Here is a 17,160-nt window from a genome sequence, read left to right on the forward strand (position 1 = left end):
TTAGGGTGCCTTTGTGAGATTATTGCTGCCAGCCAGACATCTCAAAAGCAGGAACACACACCTAATCCTCACCCACATCTGATGCAAGGAAGTGAACAGGAATATGAAGCACAATTCAGTACTTATGGAGACCTTTTCCAAACATGCAAAAACATTACCGTTCATATAGTGTGGTGCACAGGGTTATAAGGCATAACTCCAGAGTATAGAATGGGAGCATGAACGGAGTACCTGAAAATTAGAGTAGCAAAAATGATAAACTTACTGACCTGTTCACTGCCAATTTTCGCCACACTTTGGAACTGAGCTTTTTAAAAATAGATCTATTGCACAAGATGTCACCAATTAATTGAATGGGTGAAATGGCTCTGAAATAAAACCACATTAGTTCAAAACGTGCACCAATGACAACACTGGCTTTGTATAAACAGTTTTATTTACTCTAAACACATGAACAAAACACCATATAAATATCTGATGCAGAAATAAGCTAATCTGCCTTTGATTCACTGTGGCTATTTTTCCCTCCTTCTTAGAGGAACACTCAATGGCCAAGGCAGCAATATGCTATTATATTTTACAACATGCCGAGTACAATGCCTGCATCAGAGATGGAAAGTAATCTAGAGACTAGTGTAATCATAGAAAGTATAAAAGTTTCATTTTACAGCAGTTGAAATACTGACATTAAAGAAATAGCAAGTTTTACATCGTTAAAACCATGGAAAATACAAAGACTGAGGGAGTACACCCTTTGTGAAAGAAAACAAGAGCCAGAATCGCAATAAAATAACTGAAAGACAAGCCAACCCATGGTGTTCCTGTAGAAGAAAATATGTTCTCCACTTGAAGGAGAATGACAGTTAATTTGGATAGTTGTAGTCCTGCATTGTAGCATGTCACTAGTGACTAAGACTCGAGAAATGAAGAGACTCAAACCCTTTCCCCCTTCCTGTTCAAATTGCATTTCAGACATGCTCAGAGCTCCTGTACAAATACTAGGCTAGCTCAAGTGGGGACTGCTGAAGCGCCATACCCGCAATGCAGTCGATGAGAAAGTCAAGAGAGAACATTGATGTAGGACAAGTGGCAAAGGACAGTACATGGCACCAAAATATATGCATGTATATAGATACATTTCTTTTTTAAATAAGTCTGCAGTGAATCGAATTGAGAGAGCACATTGTTGTGGAAAAGAGAAAAAGAAAATAACCCTTGCCAAACCAATACCTTCCATTAAGAGAATAAGTCTTGATGCTTATGATGGGGAAAATTTTTTGGCTTGTGCACGAACTCTTTTTTCATATTCTACTCTGTTTTGGCTGAAAAAGAAAAAAGAAAGTGTGGTTAAAGGGAGTGGGAATGGAAAACATGCATGGCCAATATGGATTTTCACATTGCTTTACTGCCATCTACTGAGCACAGGGGGCCACCCATGTAAAAATAAAAACGCCAAATAAAGCATGTTTTGCAACTATAGATTTAGGTCTACTTTACAATGCCTCAGTGTGCCAACAATCTCCATGATATGTACCTCATAATGAGACTCACCAGTAAATTGTATATGCCTCAGCTTGGGCAGGATCCTGGATATTTGGTTCATTCAGAAGCTCTTGGATTCCTAACAAGATCTGAAACGGGGAGAAACACCACACTTATTAATTCATTCTCTCACACGCAGTATGATGGAAAGAGCAGGCGAGGAAGGCTTCCAGGAGAGAAGAGCATCACTCAAACAAAATGGAGGTTCTGGAGCCTGGATGACATTGGATGCATATTACAACAGTCCTGCATGCTTATGAAAAGCTCCTGGTGGTTAAACAATACTGTGAACACACACTGCTGCCTCAAGGGAAGTTCAACCAAAACAGAGGACTCATTCCAATCACTCATTTTACTCCACTCTTCCTTTTCTGGCATCTTTAAAGACAGTCCAACCCCTTAAATAGTCCATCTAGGAGATAGTAGAAGTTAGAAATCTTTCCTTTGAGCAAGAACATTAGCGCATCCTTTGCGGAAGTACGCTTTTGGAAATCCTGACGTATAAATGATCTGCCACGTATAACTGACATTTGAAACGGCAAGGACATTCCATTTGCCCAATTAAAGTTCTTGACTTCAGTCTTAATTTTCTCTTGCTACATTTCTTAGCCTCTCCCAATGGGCGGAGCTAGGAGCAGATAGAGCAAGAAAGAGAAGCCAAATGTGGCGTTTCAAGGAAGAGGGAGATCTATTTTTTAATCTTGGTAGCCAAGACGACTTTTCTTTAATTCACTTGACCTTTCTTGATAATGGACAAACTGCAGCTGCCATTAAGCTGCAGATTTACTGCAATAGAAGACATTTGCAGAATAGCATTGAATCTCATTGCATTCATTACCAATGAATCTCATAGTGAGCACTTTCACACCTACACTGTAGCTCATTAAAAATTATGTTGGAGGGATTTGGAGCAAAAATTTTACATTCGCAATTTCACCAGCAAAAATAACCTATGAGAGGGGGGAAAAACAGGATGGTACTACACAGGAATCAAGGGACTTACTCATCTCTTCCCCCCCTCTTTGGGTGACAGAAGAGCCACATATCCCTCTGCGAGGCTGCTGGTCACAGCGGTTTCTGACATTAGTGTGCAAGGCTCATCCATTCAGTGCTACAGATCCTGCAAGCATTTGCTCCAACCATGCACAACACCGTATTTGCTGGAATATTGTCCCTCCTGGGTTCAGGAAGTGCATTAGTGAAATCCGGTGGTTGGCACACAGTACTGTACATGCAGATACTGCAGCCCAAGGGACCTGACGTTGAGCAGCCCTGTACTAGAATGTCTTAAAAGGACTAGCTACCCCATGCAAGCCTTCTAAAAAGAAACAAACACCAGGCCAGTAAGGTGTGAAGAAACATCAGATTAAACTATGGTTGAAAAAAAAAAAAAAAAAAAAAAAATCCTATTTTAATTGACAGTCCTGGTCATTAGATGCCAAAAGGCAGTCCAATGTAGCTAGAACAATAGTCTTAGCTGTTGCACACAAGTGGCAATTGTCAGGGTGTGTCTAAATGCATCCTTTCGCTTAACCTGCTGAAAGTGCTGGGTTTCCAGCTTATTTTTCCGCATTCTTTGAATAGTCATTTTCCCATTACAACAGTGGCACACGATCTCACACGGCTTAAGCACATTAGCTCCTGAAAATGCAAATACCACCCATGTCTGCTTGTCGCAATTAGTGTCACAGAGTTACAATAAAGTAAAGTCCTTATTACATTTACCCTTTATTTTGGACAGGAAAACAGATCAATATATTTAACGAGGAGGACCTGGCATATCCAAAGGCTTAAGGATTAAGAATTAGTGGCACCAACATAACCAGATGAAGCTTGAATTATTGTACCGCTATACAATGTTTTGGTACGGAGTGCCGGTCTGTCAATTGCATATTTTGAAACGAGCATTTACGGACTATAAACCCAGGCAGAGGGCGAGTCAACATGTCACTGAGCCTTTCAATGTTTGGAGGGGATTTACAATGGTCTTGTAACAATGTTAACAGAAATCTTACCTATTGTACCTTTAAGCCAGTGCACCTAATTGTAGCATCTTCAACTGCTCCAAACAAAGAGACTTTAATAAAGGAAAAACTATGAAAAGTAAAGGACTTAGAAGTTTCTGTGCATTAGCAGGAATAAAGAGACAACCATTAAAACATTAAACCTCTAAAATCTAAAAATAAGCCTCGGAAGCTAGACAACCCAGAGCAAAACCTTTGCTCATATACAGATTTCATGGATCAAGGCATAATTTCTTTATGGGAAAAATGAATGGGACTTTCACATAGCCATCTTCCTCACAGCCTGGGATTTAAGCAGGCGTTTAATACTTTGACTTTTTTTCCCTCCAGACACATTGCTCCCTTTAGTCCACTGAATGCAGATAACTAAATTTATGGGTTGGAAAGTGTTAGCAAAAAGCCAACATTGCTGCCCAGGTTATATACAGTGCTGCCTGTACACATTTGTATAATGGTACAATTTGTTCTGTACACTAGTACATTGGATTTGGGTTTAAATTTCATAATTTGAATAAGGTTAAAGTGCAGACTGTCACCTTTAATTTGAGGGTTGTTAAACCATGCCCAAACCTGTATGGTCTGATGGCCCCCCCCCTAGTGTTTTCCGATAGTTGATTCAACCGGCTCTATACACATCTACATAGAAAATGTAGAGCGGTTGGCATCTGTGGCAAGTATGTTATTCTACACTGTTTTCATATTCCATTACGGTTATGAAGCACAACTGTTCAATGAGGTTCAGTTTGTGCGGGGGGGGGGGGGGGGGGGGGGGAAGAAAATAAGTAAATAAAAACTAAAGATATCTAATGTATTCATTTATGAATTCAAGTCCATAGATTCATAGACACTGATAGGTAGGCTAAGTACACCAAGATAAGACTTGACAACGCAGTCTAGTCTAGTTTACATGTGCGGTTATTGGTGGTATAAGTAGCAGCACATTGTTATCGTTAGGCTACTTTTCCACTTGCACTCCTTACAGCCAATTTAACCCGCCTGTGGTGTCTCTGCACAGTTTTGATAAAGCATGCTAGGTTGCTGGGTTTGCTAGCCAATATCGTGGTCACTAAGATGGTTTACAATGACACATTTGAATTCCCTGGCACACACAGAATGCAGTAGCCAAGACATATACACATATATAATTTTTTTTAATTTTTAAAAAAATTTTATTCACTTGCAGGCAGCCAACAGACTGTTGGCAATATCGCCCGAAAAATGTATCAATCTCCCACAATTCATTGGGCAAAGGGACAGTAATGCTGCATGTCTAAACGGAAATGCATTTCTCAAGAGTAAATGCAACCGCCTGAAAAGCGGCCCCGCTCTCCCCTACATGGTGAAAAAAAACATTTTCCCTGCTGCTTTACCGAGGCACCCGTTAGTTACAGGCCACGTTCACGAGAATGGCCAGGTAAAACTGAACAAAATCAATTACAAATATGTCAACAACTGATAGCAATATGATACAAACACATAATGGTAATAGCCCATTCATTTCAGCAAAATGTGAAACTAAAACCACTCCAACAACTACTATTACAGCAAACGCCATGACAGGATACAGTGCATTTCTAAACTTCATTGTGCCTTTTGGTGCACATTGGGAATTTGCGCAGAGGATAGGTTTATTTGGAAAAATTAACCAGATACAGGGGTGGCATCATGAATGGACGGGTAAGGAATGTAGCCTAATTTTATCTTTGCAAATAAATTACAAAAATCTCTAATAATTATACTTAAGCTTCGGTTTATTAGGTAGGCTATTTTAATTGCTTGTTGCCGTCAGTAACAAACTCACCATGTTCTGAATATGGAGAAGTGGACGCTTCCAGGGGTTAATGTCAATTCAAAAGGTAGTTTCTCCTCAGGAATGCGGTTTGATTATGGTTGCTTATTGACCATCTCCGACACTAAAACTTTGATGTGAACTGAACCAATAACTATAGGGAGGAAAAGGGAGAGGAAAAAAAAATAAAAATAAAAATAAATAAATAAAAAAAACCACTGCACAACGTCCCTGTGTTCGGAAGACGGTGTTAAATCACGATGGTGACCATTACCAGGTCACTGTATGCCGAAATGGGACGCGCATTTCTGAAAATTCTACTTTACACACAAAACAAAGCTGATCTCAGTGATTTGTTTTGTTATTAGTCATGAAAGTAGCAGTTTTCGGAACATGGTGAGCCGGTACTTCTCAGAACTTTACCATTCACCACAGTGCCGTTTTTCTGACAATGAAACATTTTTTATATCCATAAAGTATTCTGTGTGAGAATTGCATCCCTTTATACTTGGCTTGGCCTTGATTCAAGGCTTTGGATTGCCATTGGAGTTGGTTATTGGCATTTGCCAACATGAGGACCAGAGTTGTTTTAAGGAAGCCAATGAGTCAGAACTATTTATATGCACTCACCAAGCACTTATTAGGATTTTTAAATTTATTTATGTTAAAAAAAAAAAAAAAAAAAAAAAAAAAAATTATTTGACTATATTACTCCTACTTTTTCATGTGGTCATGTAATCAGCCAATTGTGTGGCAGCAGTGCAATGCATACAATCTAGATACGGGTCAGGAGCTTCAGGTAATTATTACATTACATTACGTTACGTTATTGGCATTTGGCAGACGCCCTTATCCAGATTGATGTACAGTTGATTAGACTAAGCAGGAAAAGCCGTGGTGAGCTTGGTAATAACAAAGGGGCAGGTAGGCAAAGGAAGACCTCTACAGTTGACCAATAATTTGCCCCAATGAAGAATAAACCCCATACACTTGAACAGAAACCGAGGCAGGTGTGCATGTCGGACTAGTCGAGGCATCACTTGCTGGACATACTAGGGACCGCTACAGGAAATTGTTGCATTAATAGTTCATTTATTAAATTTCTCATTAGTCAAATGGCAATGCCTTTTATTTTCCAATTTGGTCTGTTGACCCGTTTGGAAACTTAAGGACCATTATGGAAAAGAGCAACCCTGAGTGAACGGTTTTGAGCCACAGTCCAATCAGTGATGTGGCCGCAGGTTGATAATTTGCTTACATCCATGCAGGTTAAATAATCAACAAGAAGGGTAGAGTTGGGTAACGGGCAGGACTATAGATCCAGTTGGCAAGAGAGGACACACCCACAAAAATGTCAAACTCTCCAAACTCAAGCCCGTAGGGGTTGTAGGGGAAAATTCACAGAACGTTTGGACTCTGTCGTTTCCTAGACACGACAGGGTAAAGTCTGGCGGTGCTTTCATAGGAAATAAACAAAGTAAAGTCTTTAAATGAGCGCATAATGTAGTCAGCTATTTTCGAAACACTAGAAAGCCACCGTGTGGCTTTCTGCACAGAAAATGGATTTAAAACCCAGATTTACTTGTTTTACTGCCAAGAAGCCCATGGCTAACAGCTAACGAGATCGGCCTATAAAGCGAAGTCATTAACACCACTTCTGCAATGTGATGTTAAGTGAAATGAAACGATTATGATCAAGTAGGTAGTCTGGTTAGTCTAGCCAGTCAGTCTATTTTTTCTGGTTATGGATCATAATAGTTGACATTTGATTTAGTAAGATTAATTAATCTTACTTTTCCATTTGCTTGTGGTCATTCTTTTTACATTACATTACATGGCATTTAGCAGACGCTCTTATCCAGAGCGACGTACAATGAAGTGCAAATCAAACCGAAGTATGAGTGCTAAGAGGACCATTCTTGAATGTGGTGTCATTGAATGTCATCTTTTAAATTGCGCAGTGGGTGGAGACTGGGCAAAAGCTGGTCTCATTACCCTTTAAGGTACACAGGGGACATCCCTATGCTGAACCTTAAGATAGGACTGGGATGTTCATCCATGCAAATCAATTGGTCCAACTATTGCAGGAGCAGATCAGAACTATCGTTGAGCAGACAGGACAAATCTATGCCCTCCTTGGGTTAAACAGGCCCCATGCTCCAGCTTACCTGCTTGATTGTGATGGCTGGCCTCCAGTCTTTGTCCTCCTCCAAAATAGATAGGCAGACCGTACCAGACGGATATACGTTAGGATGGAATAATGGAGGCTCAAATTTACCTGAAAGAGGGCAATACTCCGTTTAAAACATATGGACACTCTGGCTGATATTCCAATATTTTAGGCTCGAGGGAGGATGGCAAAGCCTTACACTTCGGAGGAGAGGAAGGATAGTCATCCTTGAACAGCATCCGGAGCTTAAACAAGCCTCCCTCCCATGGGGTCTGCAGGAGGAGAGAAGAGGTTCCTACATAACTCAGAAACAAATGCCCTTGCTCAGATACAAACCCTTCAGGAATGGGGTTCATTCGGAATGTGGAAAGGTTGCGAAATTTAAATAAGAAAAGAAGCATTTCAATGGTTATTATAAGCACTAATAAAATTATCCTCAAAATAAGGTCAAGGAATCTCAAATTAAATTTACCACCCCCCGGTCAGCTTTTTGAAAATGCAGCACGAGAACATAATTGGCAAACAGCCAACTGCTAGGAAGAGTACTACTCCTCTTGCCTTAATCAAAAATAATCTATATTTAAACATAAAAACAATGCAAGGATACAAGGGCAAATTGCATGCTCAAGCACATACTATGCAAGATAACAGTTTGCGCCATGTCACAAGCTGAATGTTAAAATGAATGCAACTGATTTCCAAAGGCCCAATTATGGAGTATGAACTGCAAAAATAACCAAGGTGAAATTGACACTTGGGTTCATACTCCGATCGGTTGACTCTAAATGCCCATAATGGAGGTCCTATCGTACATTTCAATCGATCGTATACACTACATGTCATCTGACAAAAAGGCAGTATTGCTGGACTTTCAGGCAGCATATTTAGCCATAGCACAGTGGATTAACCACACGGTGCCAAATGCACTCTGGTCTCTAGTAGTGTTGTAGGCATACTACAGGTACACCCAGAGAGGGTGGGTACCAGTCATCCACTTCATTATGCAATAGGAACTCCTCTTGTTAGTCAGCCAAAGAGCAATGGCTGCACTGCTGGAGACTACAGAGTGGACTCTCCCCAACTCAGATGTTTCAGCAAATGGATGGATTTACAATTGCTCCTCAATTTGGAATGACTGTTCAATGCAAATAAACTTTTGCCCCCCATCTTACAAAACAGAAACTAGCACCCAGATGTGCTAGGTTTCTTAGATGTGTACAGAAAGCAACATTCAAGATTATGAATGCATACATCGTTTAAGTATACCCCAAACTTTGCATTGTTAGCGCAATGCCCTACCAACCGAGTCATAGGAATATACCCCCTAGTACTCCTGAAAAAGCCCATAAAACTGAAAGATCCCTTCTACAATGAATTATGAGCATTGCATACCAGTCCAGCAACAGAAGTCAGATTCTTACCCCTTTCTTTCCAGGGATGGCACACTCCCAGTTCATCAAGTTCATTGTTCCATCAGGATTCTTGGTCGGTACTGCCACAAAGCCCTGAAGAGGGGAATATTAAGGAAAAGCCTGCATTAGACCCCCACTGGCATACACACCTGTGGCTAGACCACTAGACTTGTTGAAATCACGAACACTTAAGTTCAAAATGATTCGTTACATGCAGCACCTCCCCTATAAACGCATTACTCACAAATGGGTGATCTTTTCGCCAGGCCTTTCGTTCCTGTGCAAGTCGGCTTAAAGCTATACCAGACATGTCTTGTAGTTTCCATGTAAACAAAAAGAAAGATGCAGTTAAATGTTTAGACAGGCAAACCGGTAAATGTGTAGACCACTTGGATCAAAAACTGAAGCATAGCATAGTGAGATTCACTTGAGACTAGAGCAAAATGCACACCGCTGCATATAAGGATATCGATTGGACAGGAATGGAAAATTAACATTTATTTTTTCAGGTAGCAGATGGAAAAATGAGAAAATAAACATGTCACAATATTGTTGTAATATTTACTTTAATACATGTTCGTATGGTTATAGAAGAAGACTAAATTGAGGAGTGAATTTTGATTTCAGCTCATCTTTAATGCCGGGAAGAAAAAAAAAAAAAAAAAAAAAAAAAAAAGGAAGAATCCCACAGCAGTGCTTTTCAGATAGGACAACTTTATATAGACACATTGCTCTTTTTGCTGCGGTTATACTCAATTCCAGTACAGTTTTTGATTTACCCTTAATCACCACACATCCATCATTACTGAAGTGTTTTGTTGTAAAAGCAAACTATAGACTGATGAAATGGTCTCTGACTCTGACTGATTTTGACAAGTCACCGGCTGTTTGGACATGAAAGTAGAAGTAGACTCGGTTTAAAATTCAATAAAGAGGCTTCATCACAGGGGGTCCACAGAGGGGAATTTTTGACCCTGTGGACACAGGGTGCATACAGAATACGGAGACAACACAAGGGTTAAACAGAGCAGATTAGTTTGATTCCCATTGCATAATCTGCCTGCATGAAAAAACTAAAGATTACCAGAGCCAACAAAAGGCCACTATGATTCTTGATTTGGCAGCTTTCATCTGAAGCAAAGAAATTGTCCACCAAGAGCAAATGCGAAATTCAACTAAAACGTCGCTTCAGGCATCAGAAGGCATCTCTTATTTAGCACATGTTGATTTTAACGTGTTAAGTCGCAGAACTGAAATATGACTGAAGTTCCCCAGTAACTGCGACCGACGGGCAGCGTCAACCTACATTACAAGGTTGAATCTAGATTGCGAATACACAGCATCCGACTTTCTAATGATAATCCCCTGAAAAAGATATGCAGGTCACAAATCTCGCGGAAAAGGCTACTTTCATGTCGCCATCACCGCAAGTTACCAAATGCAGCGTTTAACGAAGACGGTCAGACAATCGGTTCTAGCCGATTCCAACGTCAGTTTAGATTTAAGTTGCGCAACTCACACCTCAGGAGCACTCTGTAGCATCCTTATTAAACAAACGCCATCGGGCTGTAACCCTTCGCATAAATGTTTGAAAATAAGGCAACTTCATAACTAGCCAAATATAAATTAGGAGGTTTGTCGCAACTGCGGTCGTTTATGACAAGGAAAAATGTTATGTAAAAATGTAAACGGAGGACCTTCTCTGAACCAATTCCACAGAGTCACGTTTCATAGTTTCCGTTGCCTAGCTTAGGTCTGTCTGGTAAACAAATTAAGTTTGGCAAAACAATTACTAGCGAACATTACCGCGATTTTGGTTTCGTTGGTTACATACAGCGTTTACCAAAGCATAATTTAAGGGTCCAAAGTGAACGGAAGGGGAAGTTGAACCCCCTCGATCAGCCTTAGACTAAGGTTAAGCCGAGATACCAGCACATCGCTTACAGGCAGCCTTGCGCCAATTTCACTCTGGCGCAGGATTAAAAAAAATAAATAAAAATAGTCCTGGAGGAGCGAAGCACCATGTGAAATCGCACTTCTGGACGACCAAATACACAATACATTCACCAGTCAACTTTGACTATTTATTAAACTTTTGGTGGTATAGCTTTAAATGGATCATCAGGTTGACCATGTTCACCCACAAAACGTTACCCAGGCAGGACAAAGGACTAACGACGTTAGCTAGGCTCTTCTCAAAAGCAGGGCATACATTAATTCACACAGCAACCAAACAAAAACAGCCAAGCTGCCAAAGGCCACATACTTATGGGAACCAACTGAAACACATATTGTTGGTTTGCGAATAAGTTCTTACCTTATGTATAATTAAAATACCTATTATTTTCTTTGCCGTTCGGCCTTGAATGGAAACCGTATTTAAACTCGGGATAAAAAGCCCTGCGAAGTTTCCCTCCTGTAAAAGCACCGATTTCACCCAGGCTAAATAGGACCGGTTGATAACTGCCGAACCGCCTGAAAATAATTACCACTAATTACATTGTTATTGAGCTTGAATGGGTTTTCCCGGTTGTTGTCAATAAGCTTGATTAGTGATTGACAGTGTGCTTGTTAAAACAATGAATAAATACAAGAAGATACAGTAGGCTACACTTGAGATTGTGAAGCATCATACTATCCACATTTAAAATATGCATATTAAAATGATTAAATGTGTATATCATATCTTCAACAAATGCTGAAAGCAACAATCGGCTAATTTCTGTAACAATGTAGCAATTTTATTTATTCTTACAGGCATTTCTTTAGACAACTGTACATTTAAAGTGAACGCGTCGCATATGTAAGGGAGTATCAATAAACACTTTTTAAAAACGTGATCCAGAGCCAACTGGATGTGCTTAAAATATGGTTTTCCCAGCGTTATTATGTATTAATAACCAGACATATGCTATAATTTAGCCTTTCTTGAACACGACGTTATATTCTCTTTTAATTTTAAGAGAATGGTGTGCTTACACCATATAAAGGCCCAATATGCTGCAACAAGGATTGCTAACTGATTGTAAAATAGCCTACACAGTGATACTGAAAATATAGTAAACAGTAATTAGGTTGTCCTTTAATTTAGTATATGGTAAACTACAGGTAAGTACTTCGTAGTGAGGTAGCATGTCTGATTTATAAAATAAGAAAGTGACTTAAATCTAAAGGAAAATCCAGTGCTGTGTACCGTAAGCAACGCACATAGAAAAATAAATCTAAAACTTTATAGATGATCCCTTGATCGGCCGTACTGGCCCTTCAAATTTTTCTTGTAGATTTTTTTTCCAACAAGGCGTGGCTAAAGATGGAAACGTTATATTCAGTCAAACCGTAACTGATGCTCGAATATAGTTAAGCATACCCTTTTGCCTTTTTAGGATTTGACCAATGTCCTATTGTATGGTCTATTTGGGATCTTAGAATTCTTGATACTTTTTCCCCAAATCACATTTAAATTGTATTTGGAATATAAGTCAAGGATAGCTCTGAACATCCCCCAAGGTCTTTTTCGAAGCAAGTGTATTATTTCTATTTTAAAATAAAGGAAATCTGGAACAACTAGACAGCCCGAAGTCACATATTCTTTCTGTTTGGCCACAAAATACATGACGCAATTATTATAAACCTGGTCAAATTGCGCATGCGCCTATGATTTGAATCCTGTTCCTCGGCTTGCATATATTTGACAGCCTCCACTTTAACAGGAACTTTAAGCTTGTGTAAAACGTGGTCACCTGAAGTTAGTTTCGCGTTTTTCCTCTTAATGGTTAAGGTTAGATCTGGGGTAGGGTAAGATGGCGAACAAAAGAGAAATAGGACATTATCCGAACAAAAAAAGACCACCTTAATTGTGAAGCCACCTTAATGAGCATACAATATATTTGTTTATATCTAGTATATGTGGTTTATAAATATCTATATTAGATGTAATATCTCTTCAAGTAATTAAATATTTAAGTGAGCGTAATTATTTTTATTTTTTTGGTTTAGCCATCTGTTTCTCTGCACTGTATGCAAGGTGAAGTACTGACCAGCTGGGATTGACACACAAAAAATGATTTGCATAAAAGGTTACCACGCGTCCATTAGACTCGATGTTGTTGTTAAGACACAAGACGCTAGGGGGAGACATCATGCAAGCAATGTGGATAAACCTTTAAATATAAATACAACTCATGTTGATAGTGAATGGGGTTATAAAGGGACCAGATACAGCGGCGTCCAAAATGTTTGTTCCCATTGAGACTGATCAAGTCTAGCGTTTCCCCATTGCCTTTGTTAAAAGTAACCTGCTTCAGCATTACTTTTCCTTGCACAGACATGAACCACAGCTGCAACAAGAACTTTTCTAGGCAGCAGTCACTTGCAGTAGTGTGGTCACTGGTAAATGTTTAATGATGGCAGAAGCAATTAAGGATATCTACACTTGTTTAATGATAGGTGGATGGTACTCAATATAGTGGCAGTAGTCATGTGTCTGGTGAGCTCCTTGTACAGCCACCAATGAAGGGATTCCAAGGAGTGGTTGCAAGCAAAACCTGTACAGACCTGATAAAACTTGCAGCATGTAGAAGGCACGGAACTACTTGAAAAACTTGCACTTCAGGAAGGTGAAAAGAAAGCCATGCACACAACAACGTTGTCAAAAAAGACTTAAGTTATGTCATTTACTGTGTAAGTTAAAGACCATTTATTTATTAGTTCACACTTTGCTCAATATCACTCTTATATTCTCCCAGTCATTTTATGTTATTTATATATATAAGAAACAAAAAATATGCACAAATACAAAACATTGAAATGATATTGTAATCATAATAGTGAAAAACTGGTGCAAAAACTTCAATCTGCTAGGCCTAGTTCTTAAAAAAAAAAAAAAAGGAAAACTATTTTGCAGATTTGAGGATAAAAATAAAGTCATACAACTGGTAGGCTTTACACATTATATATATTAGCCTTTGATATTGAGCTTCAGCAGCCTCTGGAAATGACCTGTAATGTATTCTTGCTACATTAGTCAAAATATGAGATGGGCTGGGTAGGGACAATAGGGAGGCACTGCATGCTATAGCAACACCTCCTGAAAACCAGTCATGAACATCACTGCAACAGTACAGCATCCCTTCACTTGTGTCACCACAGATTGGGCATCACTGAGGCCCACCAACCAGGCCAGACTGTTGTTCCTCACAGCAAGGAGCACAGGCTGGGTGTGATCACCGTCACTCCAAACGAGGTCTCCACGGTGGCCATTTTGGCTCTGTTACGAAGGGGTGTTGTGAGCACTCTATTCTTAGCTTTTGTAATGGAGGGGGGTTGAAAGCCTTCTCCCCAGCTTTAAAAAAAGTTAACATAAAACAACTGGGAAATGTATAAAGATATGTTAACAATAATGTAGAACAAAGTCCATTATTTACATTGGTCAGTTAAACTGGACTGGGGAGAGACGGTGTCCCTCCAGTGAAACATAAAACAAATCTGTCACTATATTAAGGTAAGGAAAGGTGTGCAAGATTACTGGAAGGCTTCAACACTATTGCAAATGTAAACATTGCCTAACTCCGGCAATAAGTCTGTCCCATTTTTGCAGAACCTCTTTACAGATTGTATCACTTGCACTCCACATTTAAAAGCCCTTGTGTGTATTAGTTTAAAAAAAAAAGAAAAAGAAAAGAGAACAGCATGCATCCATTAGACATACACTCCTTTTTTACGAATATCCAAAACCATACAGATGTGTGCGCACCTGTGTTTGTGTTAACCCGGACCACGTGAATTCAATGTTTAAGTTGCACTTTGACATTGGATTTGGTCTGAAGGAAATTATACTAAAAATAAATCATATATAATATTATATATGTATATTTTCCCTCCACACACTATAGATTAGGCCTGAGCAAATAATGACAATGTATTACTAAGAATTGAGGCTCAGTGCTTTAACTTGCATGTTTGCAAACTACTGCAGTCTTCAGCCAAGCTTTATAGTGTGCAAGTATATCTACATATGAGCAATGTCTTTACACTGCGGTGTTTGGAAGGGTGTGTATAAAATATCTACACATACAAACACACTCTTATTCGGAGTGTGTGCAATCATGCAAGACAAAGGGATCGGACTTTCAATCAAAACAAAAAAACTTTACAGCAGAACCAGCCTAACAGTCGATGTCTGTGCCAAGTTAAAATTGTGTCACTGGAAAGCATAAGCTTTCCATGTAAATCCTTAACATAAAAATTAAACATCCTAGGCATATGAAATCTGCCGTGATTGGTAAATCTCAATATACAGAGACTTATATACAAACAAACCATGACTATAATGTGTAGAAGATCAATTGTGTCGAAGACACTCCTGTTTCAATAGCTCCAGTACAACTTAAAACCTTAAGTTGAGTACACCACACAGAATACAAAATGTGCAGTTCTAATTAAATCAATTTTTGTTCTTTGCTACCATAAGTTGTATCATAAACATCCCAGATAGGAAAAAGCCTTAAAATATCACCCCCTCACCCATTTCCCAAACCCCATCACCGTACAAAACAAATTCTCTGCCCAAAGCAAAAGGAAAACTGAAAAAGATGAGCATGACAAGGAGGTCTTGAGAATTTGCATTTCTAAATTAAACACGTTTCTTTTAGTTATATGGCTATTTTCAAACCTAAAGCACCATCCCTATAACTCGATGCACATTAACGTTCAAGCTGTAAACAGCTACATGGGTCCCTTTTTCTTTTCTTAGTCTAAAATCTCAGTCAAATATTAAAATTAAAACCTCTGAGATTTCCCTCTGCCGAAAGTATTTGGATTTTTGAGCAAAATCCCAAATGCAAATACATACCTTTAAATTCACATACCGTTAAATTCCCTTACAAGACCTTAGAGTAAGAAGGTTAATGCACCTAAAGAAACAACAATGGGAGACCCTGAGTAAATCATTGGCCAAGAATGACTGTAAGACCGTCTTTGCTCAGCTTACTACAAATGACATATTTACTGCATCTGAATTTGAAAAAAAGCTTAAAAAAACAAAAAAAAACAAAAAACACTTTCCATTTGCTTTAAAAAACAAACAAAAAAACAAAAAACAAAAACAAAATCAGTCCAGTTTACTGTACAGGCACAAAAAGTCACTAAGTGGACTTGATATACACAATAAAAAAGGGGGTGGGGGTGTAGGCCCCAAAGTAACTTCTCTTCTTTCTTGCAAAAACGCTCCTCTTCATCTGTGATATGTTTGTGTCTTTACCCGGAGCTCGTAGCACAACAGAATTCTCATGGTTTAATACTGTCTCTTCACATTCGGGATCCACGTTCCTGAAGGATCTGCAAAACAATGCAAGGAGAGGTTCGGGCTCATTCGCACTAAAGTACACAAAGCTCAAATATCACCCATCTAATGCAGGGTTCTACAGCAATACACATCATTGCTAAGTGCATTCCTAAGACCAGCTGGTTAATTGTCACCTTTGAAAACCAATAGGAGGCATCATGCTACCATGCTGCCATACCATGCTACCCTTGTAGTCTTGTGTTTTATGTGCATCAGAGGTAGCTGAAGGTAGTTATTCTCCAGCACTGTGAGGCAAAGACACGTTTAGCCATCAGGACACCTAATTGCTGGAAGCTTCCTAATTGCTGGATGCTCAAACACAACCATGCTCCACCACCCCTGCTAGTTTATGAAATGAGAGCTCAACTTCATACAGTGTATCATTATTGCCTTATGATAATATGTCATCATAAGGCAAGGCCAGGCCTACCATAGCAGGCCTCAGCACTGTCCTCTACACCTCCTCCCAGCTTTTCAGCGCACAATCAGATGAAACATTACAGACAACTCACGCCTCGAGAGAAAATGAAACTCAGGACATAGAGGAAACGGACACACCACTCACAGGCATTATGCCAGAAACAGACAACACTGCAGTTCCTCCAAGTTGTAAAAACGTAAGCGGGAATAGTCCTACACGCTGAAGGGATGACTGGATGCAGGTCTGCAGAGATAATGAAGACCGTCCATTTATCACTAAATCAATCACAGCCGCAGAAGAGGAGTTTGGCAGGAGGGGGGGGGGGGGGGGGATTCTGATGGCACAGGAAAGAAGCTGCTGACAGGAGGTCATTAAATATTGAAGTCGTGCTCCGTGATTATCAGGGCATTAAGCCAAACAGAAAGGGTGAATTTACTGGGGGGGGAGAGAGGGCTCCAGA

At 39.5% G+C, this 17,160-nt stretch overlaps 2 protein-coding genes across 4 annotated transcripts in view; both read right to left on the reverse strand.

The window, feature by feature from the left end:
• Window positions 1-418: 418 nt before the first annotated feature.
• Window positions 419-11,393, reverse strand: LOC133121697 (SUMO-conjugating enzyme UBC9-B-like). Of its 2 annotated transcripts, none has more exons than XM_061231086.1 (7): window positions 11,255-11,393; window positions 9,182-9,249; window positions 8,947-9,030; window positions 7,725-7,797; window positions 7,524-7,633; window positions 1,552-1,631; window positions 419-1,322 (listed from the first exon to the last, which is right to left on the reverse strand). In XM_061231086.1, exons 2-7 carry the CDS (start codon window positions 9,245-9,247, stop codon window positions 1,259-1,261), a joined length of 477 nt encoding a protein of 158 aa, XP_061087070.1. In that variant the 5' UTR covers window positions 9,248-9,249; window positions 11,255-11,393; the 3' UTR covers window positions 419-1,258. The 2 variants fall into 2 exon arrangements, with proteins under 2 accessions (XP_061087070.1, XP_061087071.1); XM_061231087.1 differs by having other exon boundaries at window positions 11,275-11,341.
• A 2,216-nt stretch (window positions 11,394-13,609) lies between these two features.
• The window catches only part of kctd5a (potassium channel tetramerization domain containing 5a), a 32,984-nt gene continuing 29,433 nt past the window's right edge, over window positions 13,610-17,160 (reverse strand). For both annotated transcript variants that reach the window (XM_061232320.1, XM_061232321.1), the window contains one exon: window positions 13,610-16,272. In XM_061232320.1, coding sequence (XP_061088304.1) covers window positions 16,243-16,272 — 30 coding nt within the window. In that variant the 3' untranslated portion in view covers window positions 13,610-16,242. The remainder of the gene's footprint in view (window positions 16,273-17,160) is intronic.

This window comes from Conger conger, chromosome 2 (assembly GCF_963514075.1).
Source record: "Conger conger chromosome 2, fConCon1.1, whole genome shotgun sequence".
Lineage (NCBI taxonomy): Eukaryota > Metazoa > Chordata > Actinopteri > Anguilliformes > Congridae > Conger > Conger conger.